We start from the raw sequence: 17,954 nt of genomic DNA on the forward strand, positions 1-17,954 counted from the left end.
CACAAGTAAAAGATAGACGCCTCCTACTTACGTTTTGACACTCTGTGTGTGTCAGGCCTGCAATATGCAAAAACGACCCTCACGTTGTACGTGTACTAGGACTTCACAATCAATCAACTTGGATTCGGTCCAATTGGTAACCACTATTTTTGACATACGGATGTATATCTTATGACGTGGGTTGATGAATATGCCTACGTGTCGGGTAACCAACTCTGAAGGAGGTCTGTGCTATGCGACAAGCTTTGCACGAGCTGATCACGAATTTGACTCACAGTCTATCAAAAAATCCACATTATTCCTATAGACCATAATACTTGTACATTGTGTAGCCTCCACAAAATCCAGAGTGTTCATGATTAGGGCATGACGGGTGTTACTACTAATGAAAACCAAAAGGCACCCCCTGTACATTTCTGCTCTTTTACTTTACACGGAGTGTAATGCTATCTCTTTTCAGATATAGCTTCTTAGACTCAAATTATACTTTCTCAGTGTTCCCTTTAGAGTAATTGCGAGGAACTCATAGCTCTTGAAAATTTTAAAACAGTGGTTTTTAGCCATCAGATGGACCATTTTGGGGGAAAAGGAGTTTTGATAATTACATGTATATCAATCTCTTGTCCTTATACCAGGCAAGATATGGGACAGAGGGGTACCCCACTTACCTGCCCAATCCCTATACACACTCTAGACTATTTTTACCTAACACATCCCCCCTAGAAGTCTGTAAAGAATTCCTGAGATTCCGATTAAACAATGACCAAGAGAAAGGCGGGGGGGGTCTCTCCGTCCCTTATCTTGCTTCAAATGCTTGTCCCCTATCCAGTTATCGACTGCAGTTTAACGAGATGTCTGCCTTTGGTGGCATTAATGTGTTGCTTGTCTAAGCACGTCAAAATGACCAAGTATGCCGTTTTCAAACAAAATATTGAAAAAAAACCGATATCGCATTAAATGCCATTTGTATATTTCGGTTTCTTAGTACCCCCAGCGCTAGTCAATCCAAGTAGATGAACAATTAAATAAGGATTTAAGGCACAAAAATTGAATTAATTAAAATGACAATGCAATCGGCTACAGACATGGGATAAAAGTGAGAAAAATTGTGTTCTGAAGAGGTTAGAGAAATTGATTGTTGCAGTTTCGACTCCAAAGTCGAATTACATTATTTTAAAGAACCAACTTCCGTTGTTTTAGAAAGTTTCTTCCATTATTTTCAGTTGTGATTCACGCTGTACAATTTTAACAATTTTTAACAAGCGGTAACAAAGAAGAAAGAATTTCAAACCAATCAAAACAAACGTTGAAATAGAAAGACAATACACAGTTCTTTTATTCCGCAATAAAAGTGAAGCAGAAAAGGTCATTTAAAAAATGGGTTTATAACAACAGTGAAACAAAAACAATTACGATGGTAAAACTTGCCGGACGAGCAATTTGTTTTTAATTACCTAAGTGAGAGGACTGTTGTAATTTGTGAGACAAATGAATTTTGACTTCTCTGAAGGTTTGCTTTCTGGAGTTTTTCTCGCAATTGGGTCAGTCACTATACGCCAAAAATTTATGATCACTTGAACAGATCGATCAATTCAACTCAAATGCTACTGGCATGTAAGTTCCATGATATTTTATATTTGCGAGTGCCACCAATAAATGAATGCTCCAGCTTGATGTATAAACAAATAACATTAACACCGTTTCCATCAAAACATTGCAAATTACATTAACAGACTTACTGACTTTTACGTTAAAATTTCCGATATATAGATCAAAATGGCGTGCCTGGTTATAATGTATAAGAATCCTTAGTCTAAAATAGTTCAGTGGAGAAAATTTTTAAAGGAATGTACTATTAATGTCTTTGTTGGCGAACAGCTTGCCTGAATGCTGAATATTTCAGATTAAATTCTAATTCCGTCCCAATTCTTCACCCACAGCTGCACCCCCTTTCACATCTTTTAGGTTTTACAGCGCTAGTTTCAAATATAAAGGACTTAAAAAGATATCTTATGCGCGTTCGTGTGATTCCTCGAGACTAATTCTACAACAGAGATTAGATGATACACTTAAGTGTAGCATTGTATTTGCATGCATAAATCGATGTTGAACGTGCCCTTGTAACATGGAAATAGTGCATAAAGTACATACATGCAAGTAGTTGCATCTTTCGACATGAAATTGTTTTGGAGTTAAATTTAGACGTGGGAAGACTAAGAAGCACGATTTGTAAGAACGATTTTATTTGTTCACTAACCACAGATTGCAGTTTTCGAAGACTCTTCTTTTGTTGACATGATCGGGTACGAACGCAGCATGAAAAACAGCAGTTTTCACTGTGGCATTTCGACACGTCTCCTTTTCCCAGTTGTAAAAAATCTTGCAGGTTGGAAAACTTTGAAATCCCAGAGATCTCACCTTTAGATCAGGACTGATCTTAGAGGAAAGGATATAATTGAGGACGTGCTGGTCTTGCCTAAGTTTTGGCTGCGTGTCCAGGACCCAAACCCAGAGACGCAGGAAGTACTCGGTACGGTTGGTTGGCCGGTAGAAACCTACGCCGGCATTGAAAACTCTACGTGAGTCCCTCATGAACGCCACATCATATTGGTCGCCTTGGAAATACGGAAAGGGGTCGTTGAACCAAAAGGTGTCCGAGTCCACAAAAAACACTTCGAAGCCCTGCTGGATAAACTCGTGCACGTACCCTGGCCTCCGGTTGATAAATTTCACGTAATCCGCCACGCCGAATGCAAGAGCATCCTTTTCGTCCGGAATTTCTGTAAAATCAGGAGGCTTTAAGACGTGCAGCCCGTAACTGTGGTTGAGTAGCGCCTTGTATGCGGCTACATCCTCGGCGATCACCACCACCTCCGGATGGATCCCAACCTTCTGAATACTAATTAACATGTTTTCGGTGAAATCCAGGAATCCCTTGTTGGTTGTGGTCATGACAATTCTCTTCTCGGGTAAGGACGTCGCTAAAGATCGGACAACAGCAGCAAATGATTGGTTGGACAAGGAGCTGTAACCCATTGCGTAGTCTTCTGTCGAGTTGTCACCGGCGTCTTCCTGTGCATCTACATTCGATCTCCTCTGAACTTCGCCCAAATTTTCTAGTGGTACGCCCTGCTTCAACTCAAGTGGTGTCTTGTTAATCCACAAAGCCACTGTAACAAAAAGTCGGACAGAAATCAGAATTTTGACCACAGATTGCAACATTCTCTAATGGTTTCCCCCAAGCCTAACATAGATCGTTTTAATCTTTCAATTATTCTGGTGCTATTAATTGGAACAAATTACCCGCTATGGTAATGTGCTTTTATTGATAGTTTAGAATATGTAGAGGAAAATGCACTTTAACGCATATCACGATATTTTAATTAACCTTTCTAGTTGCTGAATTTGTTTTCTAAACTGGTCTCGTTTTAAAGTTTTAATTTTCTTTTTTTGTGGGGGGGGGCTTTAGACAGAAGACCATGATGTAAAACTGTATCTGAACTGTTTTTATCCTGTATTCAGATACTGTGGTAAATATAAAAAAAATCCTAATGAGTTTTTGCCTTCCGCACGAGTTAACAAATAGGCCCTTCGTGGCTTTACAGGCTTGAGATCACAACCAACAGCGATCTGATGCACGAGTCCCAACCTTAGAGGCCTTTCTATCTGAAGGCAAGAGAGCGAGTCCCTTACAGAAACTACTCCAAAAGAGCGAAAGCCACTCCAAAACGATTGACAGCACTCTAAACGAGTGAAAATTACCCCATAAGTGAAGCCATAGTTCCAATGGACTTCGAGTTGTCCCTTTAATGGCTCCTTGAAGTGGTTTTCATTCAGCAGTTTGAAAGAGAGTTTTTACTCTTTTGCATTAGAGAAATCAAAGCTTATTATTGCCAATTCCCTGGCCGGCCCTGAGCGACACAGAGGGAGGTTGTGGTCAATCAACTCCTATTGTGCTCCAGAGCTTGAAAAAAATACCACATCGCAATTTGACAGCATTGGTCCTTGATTGTATTAAAGAACTTACCACTGGCAATGGTGACAAAAAATATCATTCCCAAAGTGACACGGCAAAACGATCTCGGAGACAGCAGTCGCTCACAGAAAGTGTACAGGGAATTCTGAAAAGAAGAGAGAGAGAGAGATTGCATTTCAAAACTTAGTAGCGATTGGCTGGTTTGACTTTTCAGGAAACAGGTCTCTTTAGGGCTCCAATTCGCAATTCTATTTACCCCGAGATTACAACAATTCCGTCAAGAGAACATAATATTGTGTACATGAATACCTCTGTATTTACTCGAAGCGCCCTCTCGTTTAGGCCTTTCTCCATTTCCCTAGAAGTTTGTTCGGCCACTGCTGAAAAGGTCGCGAAAGTTTTCGTGAGTGATTTTCCATGTCCAACGCACTATCCTAGGGTGTTCTATAAACGACAAAATTGCGTCGCGTCGTGCAGTCGCCTTTTCTTGTTACCTTCACGCATTGCGTCGTCGAGGAGTCGTGTCGTGCTGTCACGTCGTACTCTCGCCGTCGCCTCTTTACTGATGGAACAGGGGGCTCCCTTTGAAACAGAGTTAAGTTTGATACCCATGATCACATCTTGTAGGCCCTATGCACGCACATTATTTTTTCCAGGACTTGTGACATACACCTTCTGATGACCGTGATAATCGCCCGCCAGTTTTAGAAACAGTAAGGCAGATGCGACGGACGATGACACGACAGCACGACATCAGAACGCGACGGCAGGACGCGACGACGGCCTAACCCACCCTGTATGAAAACCATACAGTGACAGGCGGCGCAAAGGCGCCAAGGCACGACGCAACGCATTAAACAGCATAAAAGTAACGAGGAAGGAGTCGACGGCACAACGCGACGCAATATTATCGGCTGTAGAAAACCATACTATACACTGGCACTATATCCGCCAGCTTGTTTGATCATTGTAACCAGGGCACCAGCGCTGGCTCTGCCTGTGCCCGTATGACGAATAGAGGGATTTCACATCAGCGCCGTCTGCGCGTATCTGCATCGAAAACGAGGCTCTCTGTGTTGAACTTCCTTGCGCGCGCCCGCGGAGTCGACACAGTACATGCAGTATCCGGTTTGTAAGTGTGACACCACTTCAGTTTAAACCACGCCCACTGCACATGCAGATACACGAATATCGTAGGTACGTCAGTTCGCGGTAAATTGCCGTTATTTTTTCTTTTGATTTTACTTGTCGAGTCATACTGAAAGACTCTTCCACAAAAATTTGCAGCCTGAAAAGTCTGAATTTAACATACCTTTATGTATTTTATGTCTTGACTCCTTACCTATCGTCTGATCGTATTGACACATACAGCCTCGTTTTCAAACGCGGAAGTGCGCTTGCAGATCGACGCTCAAAGCGTCGTATTGGGATCCCTCTACGAGCCCAATCGCTTTCGCTGGCCCAGATACAGCTCGTGTTACGTGCGGAGCAGCGCGTGCCATATGCCGATGCGAACTTGGGTGCAACATGACAAGAAATTTTGATTTGCTTCACGCACTTCGACTCGTTTATATCATTCATTAGTCTCCTCAAGGTAAGACAATATAAACATCTATATACGACGATCATATTTTTGACAGATAAATTACATTACTTGTAATCAATAAAGGACAATTTTTCAGATTTCCACAGACCAGCTGTCGGGAAGAGCAACACTGCATGCAGACAAATAATACAGGTCACACTTGATTGTTGAAAAATCGAGAACTTAAATTTGTGGTGAACTCGAAATATGGAAATTGGGAAATTTCCTCGGAGTTTCGACTTAGTGATAGCTTGGTACGGATTGGCGCGAGGACGTCAGGTGTGCTCCTTGCTTATTAGAAATTTCGAAGTGGCTCATTTCCGGTATATTATATATCAGCATACACAAGGGCAGATCCAGAAACAAATTTCGGGGGGGGGGCTTGTTGGTTACGGCCAAAAATTCTGGGATTTTTTCCACTGTCTGCCTTGGGTTTGAAGCTACTTTTTTGCTTTTTACACGCTTTGAAAAGAAAAAGAAATGACCTAGAGCCTTTCACTTCTTTTTATTTTCAATTAGGGTGTTCTTTGGCGGGGATGAGGGCATGCCCCCTGTTGACCCCTCTTCTGGATCTTCCCTTGAGCATACAGACGTTATTCAATGTGCTTGGCTCAAGGTTATAATGAAGACAAGTTGGGACCCAATACAGGCCCGTATTGGAAGGGGGGTGACGGGATGCGTCTGCATCCCCCTCACGTGACTAAAAGGTCCGCTTTTGAGGCAAGAAAAGATTTTGAGCTATAGTAGAACATTGTGGGCAAAAAATGCCACGCGCCTCGGGAATTTTTCGCCTCGGCCAATCCCCTCTTCGGGAGTTTCCTTGTATAAACCGCCCTAAAACAATTATTCGTACGACCTAGTGAATTGTGCTGTTTTCAAAATGAAAAGCAAAAGATCTATGTTTGGTCCGCTTTGTTGAAAATTCGCCCCCCCCACCACCACAAAAGGTCATTGTTACCGGCCTGCAATGTAGTCCAAGCCTGCTTACCGTTCCTGTATCAAATGTTTGGCCCACGCGCTGCCCGTAGTAACTGGAAAAAACTTCATTTCTGGGAGCTAGGTTGGCTACCCATTTGGAGTGTACTGGTGAACGCATGACGTATCCAACGATTATAAGCTGTAAAAATTAAAAAGAAATAAATTAAAAATTAAAAAATTAAATTAAAAATTAATTAATTAAAAAAGATAAAAATTGTGAAAGGCCAAAATAGACCAGCGCGTTTCAGTACTTCCTCGCGGTAACCCGTGGTGTCGTGGCAGGTTAAGACGGGCATGCGCACACAAACGAACAATCGCGGGTTACTCGGGGTGCCCTAAAAGAGTTCGGGAGATATAGAGTTTTAAATAGGGCACGTTTAATGTCACGTGATTTGTCATCTGATGAAGTCGTCATCACATGAAGCCAATATTCGTCAAAATCACTTTGCCTTTTGAAGTGTCCAAGCACACAAGGACCCGTCTATTGTTATCCAGACTGATCGGCATCCCTAGGCTAAAGTTGAAACGCTCTAAAACTGTTGAAAGCGGCGAATGGACAAAAGTACACACCCATAATTCTAGCCATTATTGTCGAGAACTGACTTGACTTTTAGTCAATTTGACTACTTCTCTTCACTTCGTTCGTCTAAACGTACATTTAAGAACACATTTCTTATTCCTCCATGCTTAGTCTAAATGGCCATGTCGCACTGCATTGTGGGATACACTTCCTCAAGTAACTGGTTCAGTGGATCAGCTACTATTGCGCAGCAAGACCGCGAGGTGTCACATTGGTATCAAATCGTACACAGTCGGCCTGCAAGAGGTACGTAAAGCTTATGAAGGCCGCTTCATTATATCAGCGCGAAAGTAGACTTGAATCAAGTCGGACTTACTTGATTATCCCAAGGCAGCCGTCCCTTCGGCCTGTACGCACTACACTGTCGTCGCGCTCGGCCCGGCAGCTCGCATAACCCTTATAAGGCACCCTCATTTGAAAGCCTTTATTGTACAACGTACGTGTGTCGTGCGTGACCGGTCAGTAAGTCTGACTTGACGGAAAAGCCAATCGGACCCCCGTCGGTGATATGTAGGTATTCAAAACTGCACATGAACGACATGATCTTGCATAATGTATATGGCATTTCCACCGATCAAAGTAGTCGTTCATTATAATGCAGGTATGAACGACGTAAAAACAAGTCCAGCAATGTGATTGGCTGCTGCCACTTTTGGTAGATGAGCCCATTCGCTGTTTACAAACGATTGGTCAATTCGTCAAGTCGGGAATTCTGAACTAAACCCTTAGTGATAAGTGGGCACAAGAGGGTGCGAAGCAAGTAACCGCGCGCGGTCACGATAGGCATCTCGAAAGCATAAATGAAGACGTCACAGAAATTCCGACTTGAGTCGAGTCTACCACGAACGCAAACACGAACGCGAATTTGTGACGTCAGATCAAACATTCGTGTTACAAAGTAGCAAAAGTTGAGCACGTCAACTCGAGTGTAATTTCGCTGCAAATCTTTCGTGATGCCAAATTCGCTTTGCTGTCGCCTGGAGTATGAACTGGCCCCTTTAGGTTGCAAACTCTCACTTTGGTGCAATGATGTGCTCAGAAACATAGCAGCATTGGTGGCGCTGTTTTCTTACAATACGAATTGGGTGCGTTCGATTAGCTTACACGTGTAAGTCAGAGCGTTCGTTTAGCCATCACGTGATCTTCGTGCCTGTTCTTCGTGCAAAAACCCCTTTCTATGAAAGGGGTTTTTGCAACAGGGCGAGCTTACGGGGGGGGTGCTTTTCAAACCGGGTCTAAATGGTCGCCGGCCCTAAGAAGCTTTAGGAATTCAATTTGGTACTTTTGGTCAGCCACTACTACCCCGGCTGCCGGGCGGGTCTCTGGAGGCTACCCGAGTGTAATGACGTCACGCATGCTGTTCGCGCATCATGGACGTACATGATGGAACGTGGTGGGGACTTGACCTTTTCCCCTGAATGCCTTGGCGAGTACACTGCAGCGTTCGATTACCCTCATTTCGAGGCTTCCCTTGAGTGTAACACTGGGAAGCTAATCGAACGCACCCAATGCCTTTTACACACTAATTGTGCGCTTGACGTATTCACTTCGGTACTCTATAGACACACGACGCGGACCTCGGCTGCTGGCACGACGAGGACTACGGCCGTGTCCGAAACGGGCTTCCACAGCTACGGCTAGGTCTATTGTCTACACGTCTCCACACATTTCCAATGGAGCAAAGACCTTAGACCTAGCCCTAGACAATCGGATGCAGCTCATTAATGCGTGTGGCACAGCCTGACTGGTCGCCATTTTGTTTTTGCGTGGATGGCAAAGAAAAGAAAGATAGCGGCCCCCATACATCACGACAAATTCTTGCGTTTTCCTGCGATTATCTAGAAGCAAATTCACTGTTTTTGTTACACAGGGGCAGGTGCTAGAGTGTTTAAAGTATGATAAAACGATTTTAAATGTTCAGACAGTGTTGAAGTTGTTGAGGTTGTTCAAGTTGCTTTTCCTAATAGGATCCCTACGCGACAAGCACTACTTCTCTGGGATTCCATCCACAACAATTGTCCTTCTTGTCATACATTTACTGTATATAATTAGGTGGAAATAAAGAATGAATGAAATGAAATTGTTAATTAACACTTTGTTGACGCCACTTGTGTGTGTTGACACAGGTTGACGTTTGTTGACACTAAATAAGCAGAACTGCTTTATTGAATCAGTCATTTTACAAATGAAATAGTGAAAGAAATTTCATTCAGGAGAAGTTTCAAGACTATAGGACTAATCATTACCGCTTTAAGTTTGCATCCATGAGCGTAATATGCGGGGTATATTCCCCCAACCATACTTTTTTGTTGACGGGGGGGAGTGGGCTATTATGTCAATACCCACTTTTTTGTGGTGAGAATAATTAAGGCAGATTGTGAATTTTAGACTTCCAAAAACCAAATATATATTCAATTCCGCTCGAAAAGGAGAACAAGTTTTTAAAAGCCGTAAATGCGCCATTCTGAACTAGGATTTTACAGGAGTGTACATACATATTACAGGTGTACGTCTGTATCATGAATATGGTTCCCCTGTCACTCGGTATCAGCACACCCCTACCACCCGCTTTTCAAATTTCCATGGCCTGGCAATTCGTCCTTTCCCCTCTAAAAAAGTCCCCTATCCCTACATTTCCCGGCACAAGTTAGGCCACTGCCGACAACATAAGTTCTTTATCTTGAGACACCGAAAAAGGTCCTCAGAAAAAAAACAAACCAAATCAACTGAGTTACTTTGTTAATGTTTCTCTTGACTTTAGAGGTTCCACTTGACGATAGCATAAGTTTATGTGTTTATCAGACTACATTCTTCCTAGCTTAAATTACTTGTCCTCAATAATTACTGGACGATATTCTTCTGAAATACTACGGAAATACAATAAAAGTAACAACATATTTCTAAATTTCTGGCAGGTCCTAGGTTTGGAATTTTTCTTCTGTTCATAAAGAAGCGAGATAACTTTAACACAAGGAAAATCTTACCTCAAAATATTGAAGAAGAAAAATACAAGGATCTGTTCTCTGATACACATGTACTTCCTTAATTCATTCCACCAAACTGGACCTCGTCTTCAACATGAACTGAACACACTTAAACGATACATGTCCTGGAATGGGTTTCCGCTGCATACAGTAAACTACGTTTTCTGCAACAGTGAGTGGCGTCACGATTTAGCGCAATATCCAGCTAATCCAAGCAAGAAACGAATCTCAACTGGCGCTAGCGCTATCTCTTGACGGACATTACACCTTATGTGGTAGAGCTTCTCTTATTTGTGGGGATGGGTCTTTGTCTTGTTATGTAACCAGGAAGCCCAGGATCACAATTGAATATTCCCGTGCGAACCCCCCAACAGAGAGAAGCTATAGAAAATCAAGGATAAGGTTTCGGATGGGTGTGTACGCATCTTGTGTTTTCATTAACGCCACGTTATGACTACACATAACCTCCATGCGTTACTGGTGTCTCCATGGTTTCCCAGAAGCTGTTGTTATTTTAATTTTAGTTACGACAAATGTGCAAAAGGTTTACTCGAGCCCATCTCAGTGATACAAAGCTCTTGCAACTGGTTCACTGATACAAAGAAAATTGACGTCCATGATAGGCCGGCTCAGGCTCAATACATGTATAATTTGTCCTACGAATCGGCAAAACTTAATTAGGCCTATACACGTTTCAACTCGGGCGGATTTTGTTGCAAATATGTTGTCTCCAGTTTGAACTGGCCTTCGGGCAAGGCCAAAATAAATAAATCCTTTATTTTATTTCACACGGGAGAAGAAAATGATGTTAGGCGAGTACCATACCCAGCCTTTTGTGCGAACGGTCAACTCGAACGTATGTCAACACGCACGCGCCGAGCGTACGATACCCAATACGACACGCGGTAAAGGGGGACCTCCCCCCCAATGTGATGCACAAGCTGTATACCCTAAGGCTATTGTGCCTACCGCGCCCCCTCGGAAATCTGAAAGGAATTCCAAAGATTCCATCAACACAAAAGAAGACACAATAGAGGGAGGTCCCCCTTTGCCGCATATTGCGCATCATATAAGCGCTCACCGACCAACTCGTACGCCGACCTACTCGTACGTCAAATTATACTATTAATACGACACGTTAGAGCATGACGTTTTGTTGCCCTCGGTGACGGGGAAACGTGCCCCCAACCCCAATGGATGCCCGTGCCCCCATCCCCAACCCCCATTGAAGTATGTGAATAATCTCCGCTGAGTTCAACTAAGCAGCAGCTTATTTTCTTGTGGTGCGCCTTTGACAAAATATTTGTGCACCCGGGGTGCATCCAACGGACATTTAGCCCTAGTTATGCCACTGTGAACTGCTTGCCCGCTATAATATGTTGGATTTACTCCCCAACGTGACACCAACCCAGTCTGGTAGAAAATTGTGTGTACTGTTGATTAAACTTTAACTCAGCAATAAGCTGCACCAAAGTCAAACAGAGAGCAGTTTTTAATGTTTTCCGGTCACTTGACTTAGAGTTCAGACTTAAATTATGGAGGTAAACCAACAGCGCGCGCGTCACGTTGCGGTGCCATAGATAAGCCTACTAGAAGTGTAAAAGGCTATATGTGGCGCACAAGTTAGTCTGCGCACCAGTTGGTCAACGCACGGGTTGGTCGGCGTCCAAGTTGACCAATCCGTGTACGAGTTGGTAGGTACGGTGCACGTACAAAATGCCCTCTGATCCTTTTGCACAATATCAGTGCGCATGGCAACGGTCGCATAGCTCGGACAGCCCCATTATGCGCCGACCAGCTACTATATAAATAAAAGAGCACTCTATGTTACTTAGAGGGATCCCAATACGACGCTTTTAGCGTCGATCTGCGCACTTCCGCGTTTGAAAACGAGGCTGTATGTGTCAGCTTAAATCCCCATACTTCACACTTTTTAAAAAAATATTCACAGGTGTTCAGGCTGCACAGAAAAATTATGTTCCACATGTCCCCTTCCATTTTCCTTTCAATTTTCGGAGGGTTGACTGATGAATTTTTGAGAAATTTTCACCAGAAGCAGACCACCCTTAAAATGAAAAAAATGTCCCTGTCTCAGATTTCTTCAATTCCCCAGTTCCGTGGCTCTCAGGACCCTCTAATATAGAATATTTTGAGTGTACATATTTCTAGCCTAAATACGAGGGTGCACCCTGAGGATCTTACTTGAAAGAAAGTAAATAACAATCTTGTACAATATTGCCGTGTTGTTTTCGAGAAAATAGAAATTTTGTTATCCTTATTTAACGATAGTTGGCCCAATAACATGAACTTCCAAAAGGAAACTACTATTTAGCACTCTTTTTTACGGGGGGGGGCTTTCACCGCCTTTATTCTTTGACAGAGTCTTTTCCATCCTCCCATCCCTTTGTTCCTTACCCATGCCACATGCAGCAAGATATTGGACGGAGAGCGCCCTCCCCCTCCCACACATCCACTTTCAATACTCATGGTTCAGAAATCTTTGAAAATATAGTCAAAAACAGATAAGGGGAGCATCCATCGACAATACGTGCAGTCAACCAACAACAATGAAAATTTCAGGTCCCAAGTCCCTGCTCGTCCCCGTTCTTTCGCCTAACGGTAAGGCACCCGATAAACAACACGTGCATACTGCATGTGCGCCGTGTCAATGGCCAGCCCGCTAACTCATGCTCAACCATTTTCAAAGGCGCGGGATTGTCGATCACAACCATATACTGTGATATCGGCAAGTGCTAGTACCCTACGCAGGCTATAGTCTGCGAACGGATGCAAGGTTTTAGCCCAGAATCAGGATAGGGGTGCAGACCAACAAGGGACCATTTAAAATATAACCTCCCCCACATGTCTAATGTCCAATCCCTAAAGACACCCTAGACTATTGTTACCTGGCACATCCCCCCCCCATTTCTATCCAATAGTGTGTTTTATAGCTCCATGGTTAGACCGACATTGTATTGCTCCCAAAGTTATGTGGTTTCAGTGGAGCAAGTTGTAAAATAAGAGTAACCTATGTAACCCCCTAAAACCCCAAACCAGGCTAATATGGTTACCATATATGCTGTCATCTGTCAACGCCCGACTAGCCAAGCTCCCAGGCCCTAAAGCAATCCCCCCTTCACTCCACCCATAAGCTACCCAATGGTCACAATGAAATGTGACTGGGTGGTTATCGGTCCATTATTAATCGATCGGATGGTCGATAGTCACCCGAAAAGAATTTCGAAATAAAGCAAACTGCCACAGACAACAATGCTGAATACCCCCACTTCAAAAGGTCAAGCAAAATACAAGTTTTTCAGGTATTCAAGACAATATCATATTAAAGCTCACTTCCTGATCTTTCGTTTTCTATTCAATTTTCTGTGGCTTAACCAATAAGTTTTGAAGATATTTCTCTCGAGAAGTAATCTCCTCAAAGCAGCCATGAGGCTCATCGCCAGGTTGAAACACATGATGCTTACACCCCAATGTAAAACAGAGCGATTTGAAGGGCCCCGTTTGGTCTGACACTTGCAGGAATACAAGGTGACAGTCCTGCTGGTAGATTCCATCCTCCTTTACATGCCAACCAATCCACATGCACGAAATGCTCTCGTAGCAGAGAATTTGACAGCCTACGAATCGTGGTTCGGTCTGCACAGGCAATTGGAATGTGGACCCATGGTGGACTCTTCACCCCATTTACATTTCCTCTGATACCGTACCGTTACAGTGTAATATTTTGTTGGGGGCATGGCTTTAAGTGCATTTGGTCCAGTCTTTAAGTGCATTTGGGTTCCAGTCCACACTCGCTCTCGCAGGTTTTCTCCGGTTTCCTCCTGCCTCTAAAATTGAACCTTCTTCCTAACTCCGTAATGTGATGCTGATTAATAAAGTGTATGAATAAACGTACAGTTATTGGCGCAAATAGCCTGAGTTGCTGAAAGCGCCATTAAAACAAAACAACAAACAATATTTTGTTCATACTGAACCTTCAATGGTTTTTCCAGTAAAGCATCACGATTATTAACACCAATTTTATGCAATGAAATTTTAGGAAAAAATCGATCTTTGTAAGACAGATAAGACAAGCATGTTTACAAGTGCACAGGCAGTTGAGTTGTAAATTGAGTTGTACTTTCCTCCTGGACCTTCAGGGAGTGGAAACTGGTGTCGAATCATGGGGGAATTATCCTTTGCTCATCCATGTTTGAAATGAATTTAAACTTTAGAGATGTACTCAATTATTAATGTCACAAATAAGTCTGTAAGGGATCAGGCATTGTACAGAACCCCCCCCCCCGTGGAAGCGATTATGTGAAAAGTGCCTGTTTCTTTTTTGCTTGAAGGCATTCATGGAACAACGTTTTATTGAGGTTTGTCAGCCATGAATAACAGGTAACAGTCCAGTGCCTATTGCAACGCGAACTCTATTTACCATACCACCAACCTTGGCAAACTGTCACGTTCCCAGGGTCACCTCTCGCTTAGTGGTTACCACAAGATATGGCCGTTTTGTTTATCCAAAGGGAACTGTTTTGAGGGCCTTTCCTGTTCCAAGTTCAAAGCGTCCTCTGTTGACTGTCCCTTGGGATTTTCTGTTAACAACGGAACTGGCCAGCAATGGCGTGGCAACATGCTGTGCGTAGTTTTGTTAGACAACATTGGAGTAGGGGTTGGTCATGGCCCTCACACCTTGCTTTTGTACATAATTTGTTGAACAAGGCTGGACATGGCTCACTGCTACCTTTTGCGAACTTTGTAACTGCATATACATGTAAATATTTGAGGTAGCTGTACATCGTATTTTTGCCTCAAAACAACTTTCTTTTAAATACTATACTCAGACAAACTAAGGCCGTGTCCGAAACGGGCCTTCCAGAGCTACGGCTAGGTCTATTGTCTGCGCGTCTCCACGTACTTTCAATGGAGTGAAGACGTAGACCTAGCTCTAAACAACAGATTCGGATGCAGCCTAACTCTCAATCTCAACTAAGATCACCGTCCATCCTTGGACATCATACAGAGTAAAGATTATTAGTTCAACTGCAAAAGGTTAGAACTCAAAAATTCTTGAGAATATATCAAAACGAATTTGTCTGAATTTTACACAGAATGTAAGGACACAGTAAATTTGTTACAGTATAGCCATGTGTTCATCTCTTAAAGATTGTTAGATATTCCGATAAAAGTCTGCCTGCTGGTAAAGTTTATGTAACCCTCCTAATTTCTCTTCTTTAAAGTTGTGCAGTTTGATTTAGCTGTTTTTTCCCTCGTTTTGGAAATGCAGGTCTTGTATTTATAATTTATTTATCGAAATGCTCTAGTAATTGATTAATACCTTGTATTTTCAGGAAGTCTATAGTACTCCCAGAATTAACTGTGGGGTCCGCCGTCCGGTCGGACCCAACGGCTATGGGTAAGTTTATAGTACACTTCACCCTAGATACACATTTTTGTTTGGCAAACGTCAACGTCGCCAGCGGCCACCGGGTACTTTGGAGTTTATACTAAACAAATTTTGCACATCATCGATATCAACCTTAAACTGCATCAACCTTAAACAGTGGTGTTTTAATGTTTAATGTATATTCTTAATGTATTTTGCTATATATATATTTTTAATGTTGTATTTTTTTGCAGAGCAAGGACCACTGTATTTCCACCATGTATATTATTTTCTATGAGTGGCGGTTATGTCAGGTATTGTAATGTAATGTAATATAATTATTATTGTACTTGTATTATGTTTTGTGAGATATTCTTTTAGCAATCCAGTCCGCAGGAGTATGTGACAAACTTATCACTTTCTTCATTAAGGCGGACAAATGCATCACACCACTTGACACTGGCGGGCCTCTAATGTGGGTGAATGCAGACTTTTTAGAGAAGAGGATGATATGGCAATTAAGAAGACGATGACCAAACGTCCACTGTTAGGGTTAGGAGAGAAATCGCACATATCATTCAAGGAAAAACCCACAGAATGTACACCCTTCCACTATTAAATTCTTATTTATGTGCGCATGCGCATAACTGACAAGTCGAAGTAAAAAGTTTGAGCGCGTATTGAAAAGGTTCAGGGGCGCAAATTTCAACGTCCTTATTTCTCCTAGCTTCTGCACTTTTTCACTTTCGTCTTCGGAAAACCCTCTGAAATTATTATAGCTTTTACTTTCTGGTGTAAAAGGATTTCACACTGCACTTAATAAAAAAATACAGTCTTTGCTTCCTCCCCGAGCGCACGAGGTCGAAAGAAATTGACAAGGCTCCTTTCCAACCATGTCAAATTAAATAGTCATGTACTTCAGGGTACTATGCACCACCCGAACTACTCTGGATCGTATACCCAGCAAGAAATGAGACCGAGGGGTACCTCCCCCAACGTGTCCAATCCCTATTCACACTCTAGACTATTGTTACCTAACACATCCCCCATAGAATTCCTGAGATTCCGATCAAACAATGACCAACACAAAGGTGGGGGGTGCTCTCCGCCCTATATCTTGCATCATATGTGGAGGTTACAGCGAGCCAACCCGCGCATTTGTAATCGGTTCGGTAAAATGGCCGCTGGTTGGCTTCTGTTTCATATACAAAGGCGTTGCAAGTACTAAATGTGCAGTGCCCCAATGCAAAGAAAATTGTGGCGGAGGCGCACAAAAAGTACCCCCATAGATTGTTTCGAAAAGAGGGGTCTGTTTGGGCCAAGAACAGGTGGGATTGTGCCAGTATGGTCCGGGATCATCTCTGTAGATTCAGGGGCACCCATCTGGGGGCAAAGCAGACAAAAATGTTATTGAAAATTTGTCAGAAGAGCCCGAGGAAGATGAGTGATGTCATTTGAAAAATGGCCGCTGAGAAGACTTTGGAACATTAACTTTTTGGGGATTGAGTTTGTTTTTGGCGGATATTTTAAAAATTCATTGGTTAACCTACTTAAAATTGAAAATCAAATGAAGTTCTGAAGGACCAAACAACACATTGATTTTTGTTTGAGAGGCCTCAGGGACTTCAGTTGCCTGCCATGGGGCTCCAAACTTGGTTGATTTTACACTATTTTCAGTGGAGCTTGAATTGGTTCAGTGCACCCTTAAGTCCAGACGTCCGTGCATGCTGGACATTTAGGGTGCGTTCGAGCGAGCTACTCGTGTTAACACGAACATACTCCATTTGCTCGAACGGCTGCAGTACGACTCGCAGGTCGACGAGAGTGTTATACTCTCACTGACGGGGAGCATACTCCTGCACCCGAGGCTGAGTTCAGGCGGGCTTGTTCCCATATGTTCACGAACAGCTCGATAAAGGCGTCGGTCGGCTGCTCGAACGCCGGGAACAAACAACCGGTTATCGCTGGTAGTTAGTGACATGCAACATGGAGGCGTCCCTGTAGGCTACGTTATTCGAGAGTTAATGTTTGGATGGACTGAATTCTTTTCTATATAAACAGGAACATTCATTTCTGTATTACGGAAAATAAGTAATGTTAATTTTGCCAAACTTCCCATTGTCTATGGCTTTGGAAACCATCTCTCTACTTTTTGCAGCTGTTCTAAAATCAAACTCTCACCGATTCCATTCATCCTGCATAATTTACGGCCTTGTGAGCGTAACTTAATTCAGTGACTCGGGAAGGAAAGACGAACTCAAAAGTACAGTAAGTTAACATGAAGTTTATTATCGAAACTGAGGTCTATTTGTCATTATAAAATTGCCAGGAAAATGTTGAAATTCACGGTATAAATCCCCAGTTTTACATGTACTATACACGCATGAACCACATGAAAATGTACACCGGCTCCGTCGAGAATTTCCATGCACTTGTATGTATGCATGTACATGTATGTTCAT

At 42.8% G+C, this 17,954-nt stretch overlaps 2 protein-coding genes across 5 annotated transcripts in view; one reads left to right on the forward strand and one right to left on the reverse strand.

The window, feature by feature from the left end:
- Nucleotides 1-1,306: 1,306 nt before the first annotated feature.
- Nucleotides 1,307-10,488, reverse strand: LOC110980622 (uncharacterized). Of its 2 annotated transcripts, XM_087135049.1 has the most exons (4): nt 10,104-10,487; nt 6,550-6,678; nt 4,028-4,121; nt 1,307-3,170 (listed from the first exon to the last, which is right to left on the reverse strand). In XM_087135049.1, the coding sequence occupies exons 2-4, from the start codon at nt 6,655-6,657 to the stop codon at nt 2,242-2,244; spliced, it is 1,131 nt and encodes a 376-aa protein (XP_086991175.1). In that variant the 5' UTR covers nt 6,658-6,678; nt 10,104-10,487; the 3' UTR covers nt 1,307-2,241. The 2 variants fall into 2 exon arrangements, with proteins under 2 accessions (XP_086991175.1, XP_086991176.1); XM_087135050.1 differs by lacking the exon at nt 6,550-6,678 and having other exon boundaries at nt 10,104-10,488.
- LOC110980574 (uncharacterized) overlaps nt 5,533-17,954 on the forward strand; it is a 51,947-nt gene continuing 39,525 nt past the window's right edge. The window contains exons 1-3 of one of the 3 annotated variants that reach the window (XM_087135022.1): nt 5,533-5,570; nt 15,458-15,522; nt 15,747-15,806. The gene's annotated coding sequence lies outside the window, so the exon portion shown is untranslated. Of the gene's footprint in view, nt 5,571-15,457; nt 15,523-15,746; nt 15,807-17,474; nt 17,761-17,954 lie in introns of those variants that run through there. The other 2 variants (XM_022237394.2, XM_087135028.1) reach the window with 2 other exon arrangements.

The sequence above is a fragment of the Acanthaster planci genome, linkage group LG01 (genome assembly GCF_054643075.1).
Source record: "Acanthaster planci isolate LZ-2023a linkage group LG01, COTS_SCS, whole genome shotgun sequence".
Taxonomy (NCBI): Eukaryota; Metazoa; Echinodermata; class Asteroidea; order Valvatida; family Acanthasteridae; genus Acanthaster; species Acanthaster planci.

Excerpts from the sequence above, each read along its gene's own strand:
- LOC110980622 (XM_087135049.1), bottom strand. The coding sequence starts at position 6,657 with ATGCGTTCACCAGTACACTCCAAATGGGTAGCCAACCTAGCTCCCAGA. Across the intron at positions 4,122-6,549 it reads AAACATTTGATACAGGAACG|AATTCCCTGTACACTTTCTG; the intron begins GTAAGCAGGCTT and ends TCTTCTTTTCAG. Across the intron at positions 3,171-4,027 it reads TTTTGTCACCATTGCCAGTG|TGGCTTTGTGGATTAACAAG; the intron begins GTAAGTTCTTTA and ends TTTTTGTTACAG.